General features: G+C 37.3%; 2 protein-coding genes across 2 annotated transcripts; one reads left to right on the top strand and one right to left on the bottom strand.

Annotated features, from left to right (window-relative positions):
- The first annotated feature begins 24 nt into the window (after positions 1 to 24).
- Positions 25 to 3,133, top strand: LOC109047529 (podocin-like). The gene is made up of 8 exons (XM_019065223.2): positions 25 to 517; positions 601 to 704; positions 833 to 905; positions 1,195 to 1,277; positions 1,879 to 2,082; positions 2,157 to 2,212; positions 2,292 to 2,370; positions 2,455 to 3,133. Exons 1-8 carry the CDS (start codon positions 211 to 213, stop codon positions 2,719 to 2,721), a joined length of 1,173 nt encoding a protein of 390 aa, XP_018920768.2. The 5' UTR covers positions 25 to 210; the 3' UTR covers positions 2,722 to 3,133.
- axdnd1 (axonemal dynein light chain domain containing 1) lies at positions 3,096 to 12,953 on the bottom strand. Its single transcript, XM_042749628.1, has 25 exons — positions 12,460 to 12,953; positions 11,281 to 11,453; positions 11,107 to 11,210; positions 10,948 to 11,026; positions 10,784 to 10,869; positions 10,650 to 10,706; positions 9,561 to 9,669; positions 9,034 to 9,155; positions 8,813 to 8,953; positions 8,627 to 8,731; positions 7,473 to 7,593; positions 7,274 to 7,375; positions 7,025 to 7,191; positions 6,878 to 6,947; positions 6,551 to 6,785; positions 6,248 to 6,464; positions 5,930 to 6,023; positions 5,336 to 5,523; positions 5,156 to 5,246; positions 4,964 to 5,065; positions 4,778 to 4,879; positions 4,561 to 4,674; positions 4,391 to 4,482; positions 3,496 to 3,626; positions 3,096 to 3,278 (listed from the first exon to the last, which is right to left on the bottom strand). The coding sequence occupies exons 1-25, from the start codon at positions 12,551 to 12,553 to the stop codon at positions 3,160 to 3,162; spliced, it is 3,015 nt and encodes a 1,004-aa protein (XP_042605562.1). The 5' UTR covers positions 12,554 to 12,953; the 3' UTR covers positions 3,096 to 3,159.
- Positions 12,954 to 13,531: the final 578 nt, after the last annotated feature.

The raw sequence follows: 13,531 nt of genomic DNA, 5'->3' as shown, positions 1-13,531 counted from the left end.
CAGAGAACATGCAAATTAGATTTTTTGTAACACATTATTTTCCATTCAGCGCCTCTGTGTAGGATGTTTCCACTGTGAAAAATTCATTAGAAGAGTGCAAACACTCCCTTGTCATCATAGGAACCTGCAGAGGCCTACAGAGATACTCCCTATTCAGACCCACAGACGTCCAGAGGAGCAGACCAGACACCAGATGAACCCTCACAACAGATGCTTCCTACGAGCGAAGCCGCGATGGAGAAAAGAACAGAAACATCTACGCATTCTTCAAGATCTGGACGGGTAAAGCGGGAGCCATCACCTAAAGAGAGGAAAACCAAAGCCCCCAAATCCGTGAAGCTCCAAGAGCCCCACAAAAGAAAAGAAAAACAAGAAGAGGAAGAAGAAAGAGGTGAAGCCAAAGAGGCTCAGATCATCTCCAGGAGCACTGTTGTAAATGTAGACAGTGTGAGGGAACGGATAAAAGAAGACCGAGAGGAGTTATTGGGATTATTGGAGACTGACGGGTTTGGAGAAGGTAAGTGTGGAGAAGAAAAAAATCTCAGAAAGATGGAGAACCTATAATACAGTATATTCTTCTTTCTTACATTTTCTCTAAAGCCTTGAAGAAGAGATACCTTGGAATTTGTGAGCTGCTTCTCATTGTGTTGGTGCTGTCTGTGGTGATCTTCTTCTTTCCTGTTTTCATATGGTTCTGTGTGAAGGTATGCTTTCAGTTTATGGGATTAAATATTAAAAACTAATATGTATTTGGTAACTGTGTTCAGGTCCCGTAACTTTAATTTATTATGCATAAAATTGTGTCATTATGTATAAAATTGTTTATATGTAGATTGTAAGAGAACATGAGAGAGCTGTGAAATTTCGATTGGGGCATTTACTTCAGAAGAGACCACGGGGCCCTGGTACATTTTAATTTACATATTAACACTTTTACAGTTAGCAAGGTTCTAGTTATTATTTTATGTGAAGAATATACCATTGATTATTAAATATATTTTTTACTATTTGATTTTTGTTTATATTTGTTATATTTTAATATTAATTTATAGTTCTTAATGTTACATTTTAAAGCTAATATCATTTTTAATTAATATACGAATCAATTTAATGTCATTTTAGTATGTTAATATTAAGAAGAAATCATTTTAACATTTTCATAATTTAATACATGCATGCTTTATTTTGCTGCAGGGCTAATGTTTTATCTCCCTTTTTTGGATGTGTGCCATATTGTCGACATTCGTCTGAAAATACTGAAGATCCTTCCTCACGCGGTAATTTCTTTGCTTTCATATTTTCTCCACATAGACTTTAATCAGGTTAGACACCATACTGAATTTAATGTTGATAAAAGGGACGACTTAAAGTCTTTACAATGGAATGAATGCACTGTATGAAGGTTTCAAGATCATGTATTTTCACAACTCAACACAGTTTTCTTGAGTATTTGTCTACTGAAAGTTTTTTCGGAAAGATGTTTTGTCTGCTAAACAATCAATATGCTGCAATCCAAAGCACTGTTCTTCTATCGCTCACAGCCTCCCTTTCATTCCTATAAAAATTAAATTAGTACTGACTAAGGTCTGTGTATAGGCAGCATTGTATTTTCTGAGATGAGTCATTTAATGAAGTGCTGACTATGAAAAACACCATCTCACTTACACACGTATGTAAACATGAGGGTGGCAGCTGGTCGAAGACTAGCCCATTCAAAACATCCACCCTTAGGTCTCTAGATCTCTAGGCTTGGATCTTTCAACGCAAGTAAAAATCATTTTTGCCCCCTTTTATCAACTGCGGAGAAAATTGCAAGTCTAAAAAATGATAAAACACCTCTCCAACAAGCCATATAATTCCATGTCATTGTATCCTCAGGTGGTGACCAAAGATCTGGTGTGTACCGAAGTGAGTGCAGTGTGTTACTATCGTATCGAGAATGTGTCTGTGTGTTATTCCTCCCTCGCCGGCGTCCCAGATGTGCTGCAGGCTCTGACCCAGGTCTCTGTTAGAGAGATACTGGCCCATCATGCCTTCACTGACATTTTGCTGGACCGCAAACGGATGGCCGAGGAGATTCAGGTAGACGTCAACAGATATGACACCTCGTGAGGGCTTGAAATAAGACATCTACTAAGTTTTCATTTGTTGGGCAGGTCAGTTTAGATTCGGTAACCTGCAGGTGGGGTATCAAAGTGGAAAGAGCAGAAATGTAAGTACATAGAACAGATTAGACTCCAAAAGTCGTCACATTACGGGACTCATAACATGCTGTATGTCCACTGTTGCAGAGAAGAAATTAGTCTTCCACCTCAGCTCCAACACAACTTCGCTGTAGAGGCCGAAGCGAGACGTCAGGCACAAGTCAAAGTAAGGCCGTCTATACAAAATGGGATTCGAACCCACAACCTTTCAGTTTCCAAACCAGCTTTTTAACCACTATGCTTCACACAGGTGATCTCTGCAGAGGGAGAAAAGGCGGCTTGTGAGGCTTTGAAGGCCTCTGTAGAGTCTCTCTCTGGTTCTCCACTGGTCGTGCACCTTCGACTCCTGCAGCTCCTCAACAATCTGCGCTCTGAGCAGCCTGCTGTGGTCCTCAACATACCTTCTGATGTCCTGACTCAATCCATCGACCTCACCAGTTTGACCAGACCTACCAATCAAGGTCTGACCGCAGGTGATGGCTCGGATGATGCAAACAAAGACTCGCCCATGATGTAAAGACAGCATGGCTATCAATGTTTACTTAGGATGATCAGTTTCATATGACTTATTTTACATAGACAATTTACCGATACAATATTTACCTTTGCACCATCTAACTCTCACTTTAACTTAATCTTCAAAAACACTAATAATTTACACTGTTAAAGCTGCAGTCCGTAACTTTTGGTGCTCTAGCAGTTAAAAAAACAGAACTGCATGCGTCTTGCAGAAGGTTTGGAAAATGGATTCATGATGTACTGGCTTATTATGTAAATTCTGTAAATTGTGAACACAAAAAAAGTTACGGACTGCAGCTTTAAATGTAATCTTTAGCAAATCTCAAAATGAATATTCATTTTATGGTATGTGCAATACAAGTACACTTCAAATACAGATGTGTCTATACTTTATTATTTTGCCCCACATGAGCTCCAGTACGGTGTTTATTCCCATTTAGCGTTTTTTGGTGCCTCTGGACAGTTTCGGGCTAGCTTCTGGTTTCTGACTTCTTGTTTTAGCTTCAGAAGGGGTGCTGGGGGCCTTGTGTGTGGGTGCAGTGTTCTTCTTGCTCGCTGTAAGTAAATATAATCAGAGATTAGAAACAAGTCAGTTCATACTGTATTTAAAAAAGACTTCACAACAGGTTCGAGTTGAATTTGCCAAGTTGACCAACAAAAAGCTGCTGGGTTTGAAAGTGACTTGTATGAGTGGTGCTTCATAAAAGTCATTCACTACTTCAGTAATCCTATTCTGTATCTAAAGTGTAATGTTAGCCTCTGACACACTTACACTTGGTCTCCACACTGGGCTGAGCCTGTAGCTGTCTCTCCAGATCTTGTATCTTGTCCAGAGCTGCCTGTAGGTCTTCCTCTGCCTTTAGTGCTCGTACCTCCATGCTGATAGCTCGCGTCTCTACATCCCTGGACAATACAGCTTATGTAGAGACCACTTCAGATCTGATTAAAGGATTAGTCTACTTCCAAAAGTTCCTGATAATTTTCTCAAACCCATGTCATTCAAGATGTTCATGTCGTTCTTTCTTCAGTCGAAAAGAAATCAGGGTTTGTGAGGGAAACATTCCAGGGCTTTTCTCCATATAGTGGACTTCAACAGGGACTAACAGGTCCAAATTGCAATTTCATTGTAGCTTCAAAGGGCTCTACACAAGATCCCAGCTGAGGAATGCGGGTATAGAGAAATGATTGGTCATTTTCTAATAAAAAAAAAAGCTCTGTGATGTATGTCTATGACTTCACATATTACATAAAGATGTAAGGCGATTTTGAAGTTTGAGTTCTACATCTGCCTACGTCCCGCGTGTGGTGTGACCTTCGCAGAGCTAGTGCAAGATGAGCATTTGTGGTTAAAAAAATATGTAAATTTGTATTTTTTTTTTTTATTTTTTTTTAAGAAAATGACTGATTGTTTCACTAGATGAGACCCTTATTCCTTGGCGGGGATTGTGTAAAGCCCTTTCAAGACCTTCAACTTGTTGGTCCTTGGTGAAGTCCACTATATGGAGAAAAATCATGGAATATTTTCCTCAAAAACCTTAATTTCTTTTCAACTGAAGAAAGAAAGACATGAACATCTTGGATAACATGGGGGTGAGTAAATTATCAGGAATTTTTTATTCTGGAAGTGAACAAATCCTTTAAGAAGAAATGTCACTTCTAATACTTACAGAAGCTCTTTCTGAAGAGTTCTCACTGTTTCCAATGCATTGAAGGCTTCCTTGGCATTTTCAGTGTGAGGGGATACCACAAGTTCTTCAGTCTGGAAAGTAATAAGAAAAGGTTTGTGCTTTACACTCTGTAGATGGGAAGCTGATGGAGATGGTTTCGGCCAACTCACCCCTGTAAGTTGGACGGTGTCCTCTCCTAAGTTCTTCTCAGTGATATTGCCATCATAACCAACTAGCTTCATGACTGAGCCATCTTTGTCATGTCTGCTGGCCTTTTCTCCCCCCTGAGGAGGATTTGGTTTATTTATTTGGTGTTAATCCATGAAACCAAACTAGCTAAATGGCTAGCAAGCTAATAGCTTAAATGGAAAAAAAAGTGTTAGTTACATATTCATCAGCACTTTGGAAAGAATAAGGCCCAGTGACGTCTTTTATGGTAATGGGTTCCTCTTCATCTTCTTTGGTAGGTTCCTCTGGTTGTTGCTCAAGCTAAGAAGATATACAAGAAAGTTACCCACATTCTGTACTAGCATAGCTGTATTCTACCAGAGAGCCTATGCTGATGCCACTCACAGGCTGTGGTACAGTTTTTCCAGACAGCTGTAGGTCCACAGGGCTTCCCTTCACATCTGACAGTAGTATTCGACAGGCCTCCACCCACTCACCACACTCTTTCTGAACAAACACAATCCATGGCATTACAGGCGAGAAGTGAATTTAAAAGAGTAAACCTTGGTTGAGAAGATCGGAGGGATTGTAAAGCACCTGAAGTTTAGCAAGTTGGTAGAGCTCATTCTCGGTGTCATTCTGAGTTGAGCTCTTCTGGATTGCCTCCTCAACAATAGCCTGACAAGAGCTGCAGGACAACTTGTGTAAAGAATTTATGCGTAACTATAAGCAGCTCAGGTATATATCCTCTTGATGCATCGAGTTTAATGAGATCACCTTGTGATGTACTTGGAGAAATAGTCAAGTTTCCCAGAGAGGTTCCTGGCATCCTCCTCCAGCTTCTCAACAGACACGTCCACAGTGGTGTTTAATTCAGTCGTTGGAAGATTCGGTTCTTGGTCTGGCACCATCAGTAGCAGAAGGTCCACCATCCACCGAATCAACTTGGTGTCAAGAGAAGTTACCTGATAACACATGATGAGATCATCATTCATAGCTTGGACCTTGGGCATCCAGTCCTGGTCCAGGAAATCCACCTTCCTGCAGAGTTTAAGTCGAATCGTGGTTAAACACCCCTGAACCAGGTATTCCGAAAATGTCAAAATGTCCTGTGCTGCATTTCCCAAAAGAATCGTAAGCATAAGTAGATCATAGAGACCACTGGTACTAATGGTTTCTACAATATACTTAGGCTTACAATTCATTTGGTAAACGCAGCTGTCCTGCCCTAAGCCATGAGAGATGATAATCTTGTCTTGTTTACTCCAGGTCTGTTGGATCTAAACTCTGTAGGAGGGTGACCTCCAGGAACAGGAATGGACATCCCTGACTTAGGGAATGCAAGAAACGTTATGCAGTCCTGGGGTGTACCTCCTCATGAAGCCTCATATTTTCACAGTTGAAAAAGTTTTCTTGAGAGAACCGGAATTCCTTCATTGCCTTTAAGACATCATCCATTTCAATCCTGTCACAGATATAAACAGGGAAATTGGACATGGTTTAACCAAAAACATGAATCAAGTCCTATTTGTTTTGTGTCTTTTGTAGCAAGTTTCTGCCCATGTTTCTAAGGGTTCAGTTTGTTTAGGGTGCCACCTTAAAAGTCAGCCATCAATGTTGGCAGTAGACAAGGTGTCTCACTAGGTTTTGCAAGATAGCTATAATGTTTGAGCCTTGTATCCGTCTTACTTGGTGTGGGGTTTCTTTTTAGCCCTGTCCCGTTCTGACTGTGTGCTGTTCACTAGTTGGAGAGCCTCCTTAGACAGATTCATCAAGTTGCCAAGAGTTTCCTCCAATTTGAGCCAATCACCCAAAGACTGCTCCTCTGGAAGTCCACTCAAGGACTTTAATCTTCTTGACCAGAACTCCATATTTTCAATAAGCAACATTAGGGTTGCATGGATTCCTGCAAAAACAACCAAGAGCAGACGTCAATATCTATTGGAGAAACCAAGCAAGACTATGTGAGGAACTAAAGAGCTTGGTTCTCACCACTTTCTCCACTAATACGGATTCCCAGTTGGTTCTGGAGATCTGTAATGGCCTTTGCCAGCTCCCTCATGGCCTCCTGGCCTTTAGGTGGCCCTCCATCTGTACCAGGGTGTCTCCTAAAGAGCTGGAGACAAACCTCAATCCAGGACTCTTGTAGGTTTGTTAGCATTTCAAGTGTTTCCTGACCAGACACTAGGTCCTCTCCTCCATATCGCTCACACTGCTGTGTCAACACCTGTAGGTCGACAGAGATAGCTATATTTTTTACATTTAAAGTGGAAAGTAGAAAGATAATTGAGTAAGAAATAAAAAAAAATGATTGCTAACCTTTGACCATTTCTTCAGGTCTTGGGAGAGCTCATCTTCTGAAGACTTGTCAACATTCAAATTAGGGTGCCTAATGAACCATATCAGAAAAATAAATAAATAAAGAAGTAACAAAAATACAAAGAAAAAAGTATTTCCTTTACTGACCTTGATTTGTCTTCATAAAACTTGTGCCACTTGACAATGTTAGCACGGACAGATCCGATGGTCTTACGCTGTTTGCTTTCAGCCTCTCTGAGGTTCTCCATGAAGTTGGTCAGTTTATCTTTCCACTGGTCAGTCAATTCCATGATGTGAGAAACATCCTCAGAGTCCTGTGAATAAAAATAACATGGATATATCATTACTCTACATGTCAAAGTCTCGACAGGATGAGATATTAGATATTTTAAGTACCTTTGCGGTTAGGAAAACAATGAAATGATCTGCAATCTTGACCCAGGTCTGCTCACTAATATGTAGCCGTCTCACCAGATGAAGTTTATTTATCTTTATTATCTGAAAGAAATATGTGAGATATTTAGACTCAAATATTATAAATTATTTCAAAATAAAAGTCAAAAGTGAATCGTCAAGCAGAATGCCACAAAGTCACCTTGATTGCAAGACTATAGGTGGCTTTTCTCCAGAGGTCCGTTTCTTCATATAGCTGAGACATCTGTCCTTCAAGTCTCCTTCGCTGCAGCTCATAAAGCTCATGGTACTCTGCTACAATACTGCAGAAAAGTCACTTTATTTCAACTAGACTGATATAAAGTTACAATGAATCAGTGTGAGTCTGTATAAAACACTAGGGGCCAGATTTACTAACAGCTTGTGCTAGTGCAAACCATCTTTAGTACTGTGAGGACTTACTAAAGACACACAATGAAGAATTAGCACTGAAAAGGCGTGGACAGTTATTTTGGCGCCTGAACTTATTGAATATTAATTTGTAGGAGTTTTCCTTTCAGATTCAAAATCTATGGGAAGGGAGTATTAAAATTAACCACGCAACACGATTTACTAACATTTGCGCTCGTCAAATTACTGGTATTTGTGTCATTATTTAATGCCCAAAAAAAGCATGTCTTAAACTATTTTGCGCCTGTGCAGATCACCCGCACCTGATGAGCATCAGCTCTGCTTATTTCCGACTATGGTAATTTACAATGAGCTTAGTTTATTGCATTTGTCAATATGTAAATAAGATGTTGCGTCTGTGTTCTTTAATTTGTGTGTTGTCAGTAAGGCCCTGTCCACACGAACGTGGTTATTTTCAAAACCGCAGATATTTCTACGCGGTTTGGCCATTCGTCCACACGCAAACGCAGCATGAGGTCACTGAAACTGATCATTTTTGAAAACGCCTGCCAGGGTGAAGATTTTCAAAAACTCTGGTTGCAGTGTTATCGTATAGACAACGAAACCAGAATTTTTGGCTTGTGACGATGGAGCATGCGCTGTTATCTCCACCTACTGGAAACTTTTTCAGGCTTTTGATCGGCCAAAATGGCTTTACGGTTGAGATTATATCGCCACCTGTTGGCTTGGCATGCTCTTGACAGTGCTTCATAGCATGCTTTTGCGTTTTCATGTGGACTGAGATTTTTTAAAAAACGGAAGAAGGAAAAACTTTATAAAAATACTCGTGTATGACATGGCCTTAATCACCCACAGAAATTTCCATGCCCATTGGAATTGCGCTTTCCCTTCTAATTTGCCTTGTTAAGTAAATCTGGCCCTATGTTTAAGTATTATTTCACACACTTTGCACTGCGTTGTGACTCCTCCAGGGCTTTAGCGAGCTCCTCTTTGGCTTCCTCTGCCTCTTTGGACACATTCTCATCATGTTCTTTCATAGCACTCAGTTCCTTTTACAGATCAAATATACACAAGGTTAAAACTAACAAAAATCATACTTAGTTGGCCATTTAGAAGTTGTATCCAGCTTACAAATTAAGCTTTGCAATGGAGCTTTTAAAGTGAATGATTTCTTCAGTGAGCCGGCGGTCTAGAGCCTTCTGCGCTAAGGTTTCTGTGTGCAGACCCTTCACCTGCCGTGGGATACGGTCAAGTAGAGCCACGTACCTCTCCCTGGACAAGTAGAAGAGGAAGTGAGGTCACTCTCTAATGAAAACCCAAAGGAAAAACAGAGGTAAAACTGTGATGCAGACCTGATCTTGGCGAGGAGTTGTCCTCTCTCGGCACATTCGACACTGACCTGGCGGATTAGCTCGTGGAATACTATGTTGTAGATGTTCTGCTCGATTTGAACCAGCTCCAGTAAATTTTCAATCTGAAACATGATAAATGTATTATAAAGATACACTTTTGTATCATTGTAAATCATTATATTTAGTAATTATTGTATAAACCATTATATTTAGACATAATTGTATAAATCATTATTGTTAGCATACCAACATACATAAATCTAAATGTACCAAATTTTTATTTATGGTATTTATTTACTTTTTTCTTTTACACTCAAAAATCCTTAAAAACTAACCTGCAAGAGTTTGATAGTGGCATTTTGGTGACTACAGTTTATTTTAGTTTTGTAAATTATCATTGTAAAGCATTATATTTAGTCATAATTGTGAAAATCATTATTGTAAATATACCAATCTTTGAGAATCTGAATGATACTTTATTAATTTATTGATTGACTAATTGTATTTATTTATTTATTCTAACTAACCTGTGAGAGTTCGGTTAGCTCCTGAAACTCTTGATTGACACCTGCTTTTTCCAACATTTTGTCCATCACTTTCATTAACTGTACCACCTCAAGACGGCCGCTTGGTTTCCTAGAGGTTGTGTAGACAATATTATAAATATTACTATTAATATTAATCATTTTAAATAAATGAGAAAGAAAGAAAGAAAGTGGTTGTTTAGAAACTATAAACTATTATAAATATTTATGATATTAATATTATTAATCATATTTTTAATAAATAAATTTGAAATACACATGGCTTCCTAGTGGAATTTTTTTAATAAATAAAATATAAATATTATATTCAAAATATTTAGAATATAATATTTATAAACATTATTTTATACATTTATAAATATGTTTTATATATAAATGTGCTTATATCATTAATAATTTGAAATGAATAAATATTTGGTTTCTTTGTGGTTGTTTAAAAATATAAATATTTACAATATTAATATTATTAATAATATTTTTTTAACAAAGAACTAGACAGACAGACAGACAGACAGACAGACAGATAGATAGATAGACAGACAGACAGACAGACAGACAGATAGATAGATAGATAGACAGACAGACAGGATGGATGACAGACAGACAGAAAGATAGACAGACCGTCAGACAGACAGACAGATAGACAGATAGATAGATAGATAGACAGACAGACAGACAGACAGACAGATAGATAGATGATAGTAAGATAGATAGATAGATAGATAGATAGATAGATAGATAGACAGACAGACAGACAGACTGAGAGATTTGGTTGGTTAGATAGATAGACAGACAGACAGACAGATAGACAGACAGATAGATAAATAGATGATAGATAGATAGATAGATAGATAGATAGATAGATAGATAGACAGACAGACAGACAGACAGACAGACAGACAGACAGACAGACAGACAGATAGATAGATAGATAGATAGATAGACAGACAGATAGATAAATAGATATAGATAGATACAGATATATATATATAGAGAGAGATAGATAAATATATATAGATAGATAGAGATATAGTTTTGTTGATAGATTATATATTGTAGACTACAACTCACATTGATGGAAAGACTCTTAGCTTCTGTTTGTCATCTTCTAGGAGAACTGTGAATTTGCTATAAAATAAATGAAAACAAATAAAACAACTTGTTTAGCTGTAGAACAAGACAGATGTTCTTACTGACTGACTTACTCATCATAGCACTGCAGTCCCTTAATGCCTTTGTTTTTTATGATGTGATATTCTTCCGGGATTAATGTTTCCAGTGAACTCACGTCTCAACCCAAAAAACACAACGTTTCAACAAATTTATGAAGAACTTAGCACCAAATTCAGGTTATTCTCCTATCACTTGCATTTTGATCTCCCTGAGCGGGGCTTCGTTCGGCCGTTGGTGGGAGAGGCAGTCGAGCATCACAGAGGAAGGATATGTCTCTGTTCAGAATCAAACAAACTCCGTGAGCTAGAAAATGTCTCAGTGTCTTGAATATAAATGTATAATGATTCATTCCAACCTTCCAGCTCCAGTCAGAGAGGTCGGCTGGTTGAGAAAGTATTGGTATTTCTTGCGTCTAGCTGGATGTTGCCACACTGCATCGGTGCGGTGTATTAAACAAACCTGGGAGAAGAGGTAAAAAGAGATGATTTAGTTACTAGAAACAATTTGAAAAAGAAAAGGTGGCACAGACCTTGAAGTCCTTAGGAGTTTTGGTTATTCTGAGGGGTCCGAGTCTGTCTTGAGGACAGGTGGTGGATCTTAAAGTTGCAAGGATCTCGTCTGGAATTAAATCATCATGCACTTGCAGACTGCTTCTGTCTTTCACAGGTGTCCTCTCTCTCACCTGAGGAAGCTCTGCCACCGCTACACAGATCAATCACATAAAAATACATAGTCTATGTAAGACAGATGCATTAAATAGACACAAAAATATTAAATATAGTTTGTAGATTTAAAATATAATATAATGTGTGTGTGTGTACACGTTTAAAAAAGATGGTAATAAATAAATTAATTAATATTAGGTTTGTGATGTGGCATAAATTAATATTTAACAAATATTCAGTGGTATTCAATGAATGAATGAATGAAATAATATAATGAAGTAAGTGATGTGGAATAATAAACAAAATATTAAGATGAATTAAGAACAAAGTTGGTGATTAGGCATAAATAAATAAACACAAATAATAGAAGAAAGGCTTTGTGATGTGGCATATATAAATAAATGTTAAGAATAAAAAACAAACTCAGTGACTCAGTGAATAAATAAAGAAATAAATACATAAATGGACTTTTATAGAATAACAAAGAATCAAGTTGGTGACTCTGAAGAAAGAAAGAAAGAAAGAAAGAAAGAAAGAAAGAAATAGGTGTTGACTTTTGGCCTGAAAATGAATAAATATTAAGAATAATATAATTATATAAGATGAATTAAGAACAAAGTTGGTGACTATGCATAATTAAATAAATTAAATAAACAAGCATAATCGAAGAAAGGGTTTGTAATGTGGCACACATAAATATTAAGAATAACAAACTTGGTAAATAAATAAATGGGCTATTAAGAATAACAAAGATTAACGTTGGCGATATGAAAGAAAGAAAGAAAGATAAAGGTGATTTTTTTTTAGCATGAAACAATAAATTAGAAAACGTTTGTGATGTTACGAATAAGGTAAAGTTAGATAAGTGGGCTATTATTAATAATAGAAAAGATGCTAAACAACATTACTAATAACAAAGAATACTAAATGTTGAAATGGAACAAATGAATAAATATTAACAATAAAGTTGATGATGTAGCTTTAACTTTGTTTAAGATTGTCAAAGAAGTCCGTGAGAGGTGTTGTTGTTGTTGTTGACTCACTGCTCGCGGCGGCAGCGCTGGATCTCTTCGTCCTGCGGCTCTCGGGCGTCGCTCCCTCCGCAGGAGACGCGCTGCAGCTGACGGACACCGACATACTCACACTGTCTGTACTCGCTGCTGGACACGGTTTACATGTGAGTAACCGCGGAAAAGACACAGAGGCGTTAAAACATTCAACTTTCTGCCGTGGCGCCCCGGATAACGCATAAAGTTTGGCTACTGTCTGCGCGCGAGCTGCTACTCCAAAACAGCGGCTAATAAAAGTTGGTTGCCATGGACGCGTCGCGTCTCTACGTCACTCTCCACAGTTACAGAACCACACTCGACACAGACTGCTCTGACTAACATCAACACATTACTTTAATAGTCAGATTCCATTTGTCGCTAGCACGCGCTGTTTCCCGTAGAAAAACGAATCCTTTTTAAATATTCATAAGTTGTCTTATCAATAATTTAGTGGTTCAGTGATGCTATGGCAGCCAAACAAATGAGTTTAATGTGTAGCCAAGTAGCCTACCTGAAATGAGTTGAAGTTGTAGTAGTCTACCAAAATTACTAAAAACTGAAATAAAAATAAAGCTATACAGAAAAAAAGTAATAAAAATGATAACAGCACATTACAAAAATTACTAAAAGTTAAACTTAAATACGAAAACTGAATTATTAAAATAAAAGCTGCATTAATATCAGATAATAATATTATTAATAATAATAATAATAATAAAGTAGGCCCATATCAATTGCGGCTAAGCAACTGGCTAATATTAAAAAGTTAATATTATTTTGTTCAAATAAATAAAAAATAAAACACAAATAAGTTTAAATACTAAAAGCTAAAACTGAAATAAAAATAAAGCTAATAAAAAAAATATAGAAAACCCCAAAAACTAATAAAAAAATACAACAGCACATAATAAAATTACTTGACTTAAAAAACTTAAATAAATATGAAAATTGAAAATCTTAAAATAAAAGCTACACTAATATTATATCTAACATTATGTAATAATAATAATAAAAAATATTAGTAATACTATATAAATAAATACAAATGTTTTTTTCCCTTTCTTTA

This window comes from Cyprinus carpio, chromosome B22, assembly GCF_018340385.1.
Source record: "Cyprinus carpio isolate SPL01 chromosome B22, ASM1834038v1, whole genome shotgun sequence".
Taxonomy (NCBI): domain Eukaryota; kingdom Metazoa; phylum Chordata; class Actinopteri; order Cypriniformes; family Cyprinidae; genus Cyprinus; species Cyprinus carpio.
This window is presented reverse-complemented; position numbering and strand designations above follow the sequence as displayed.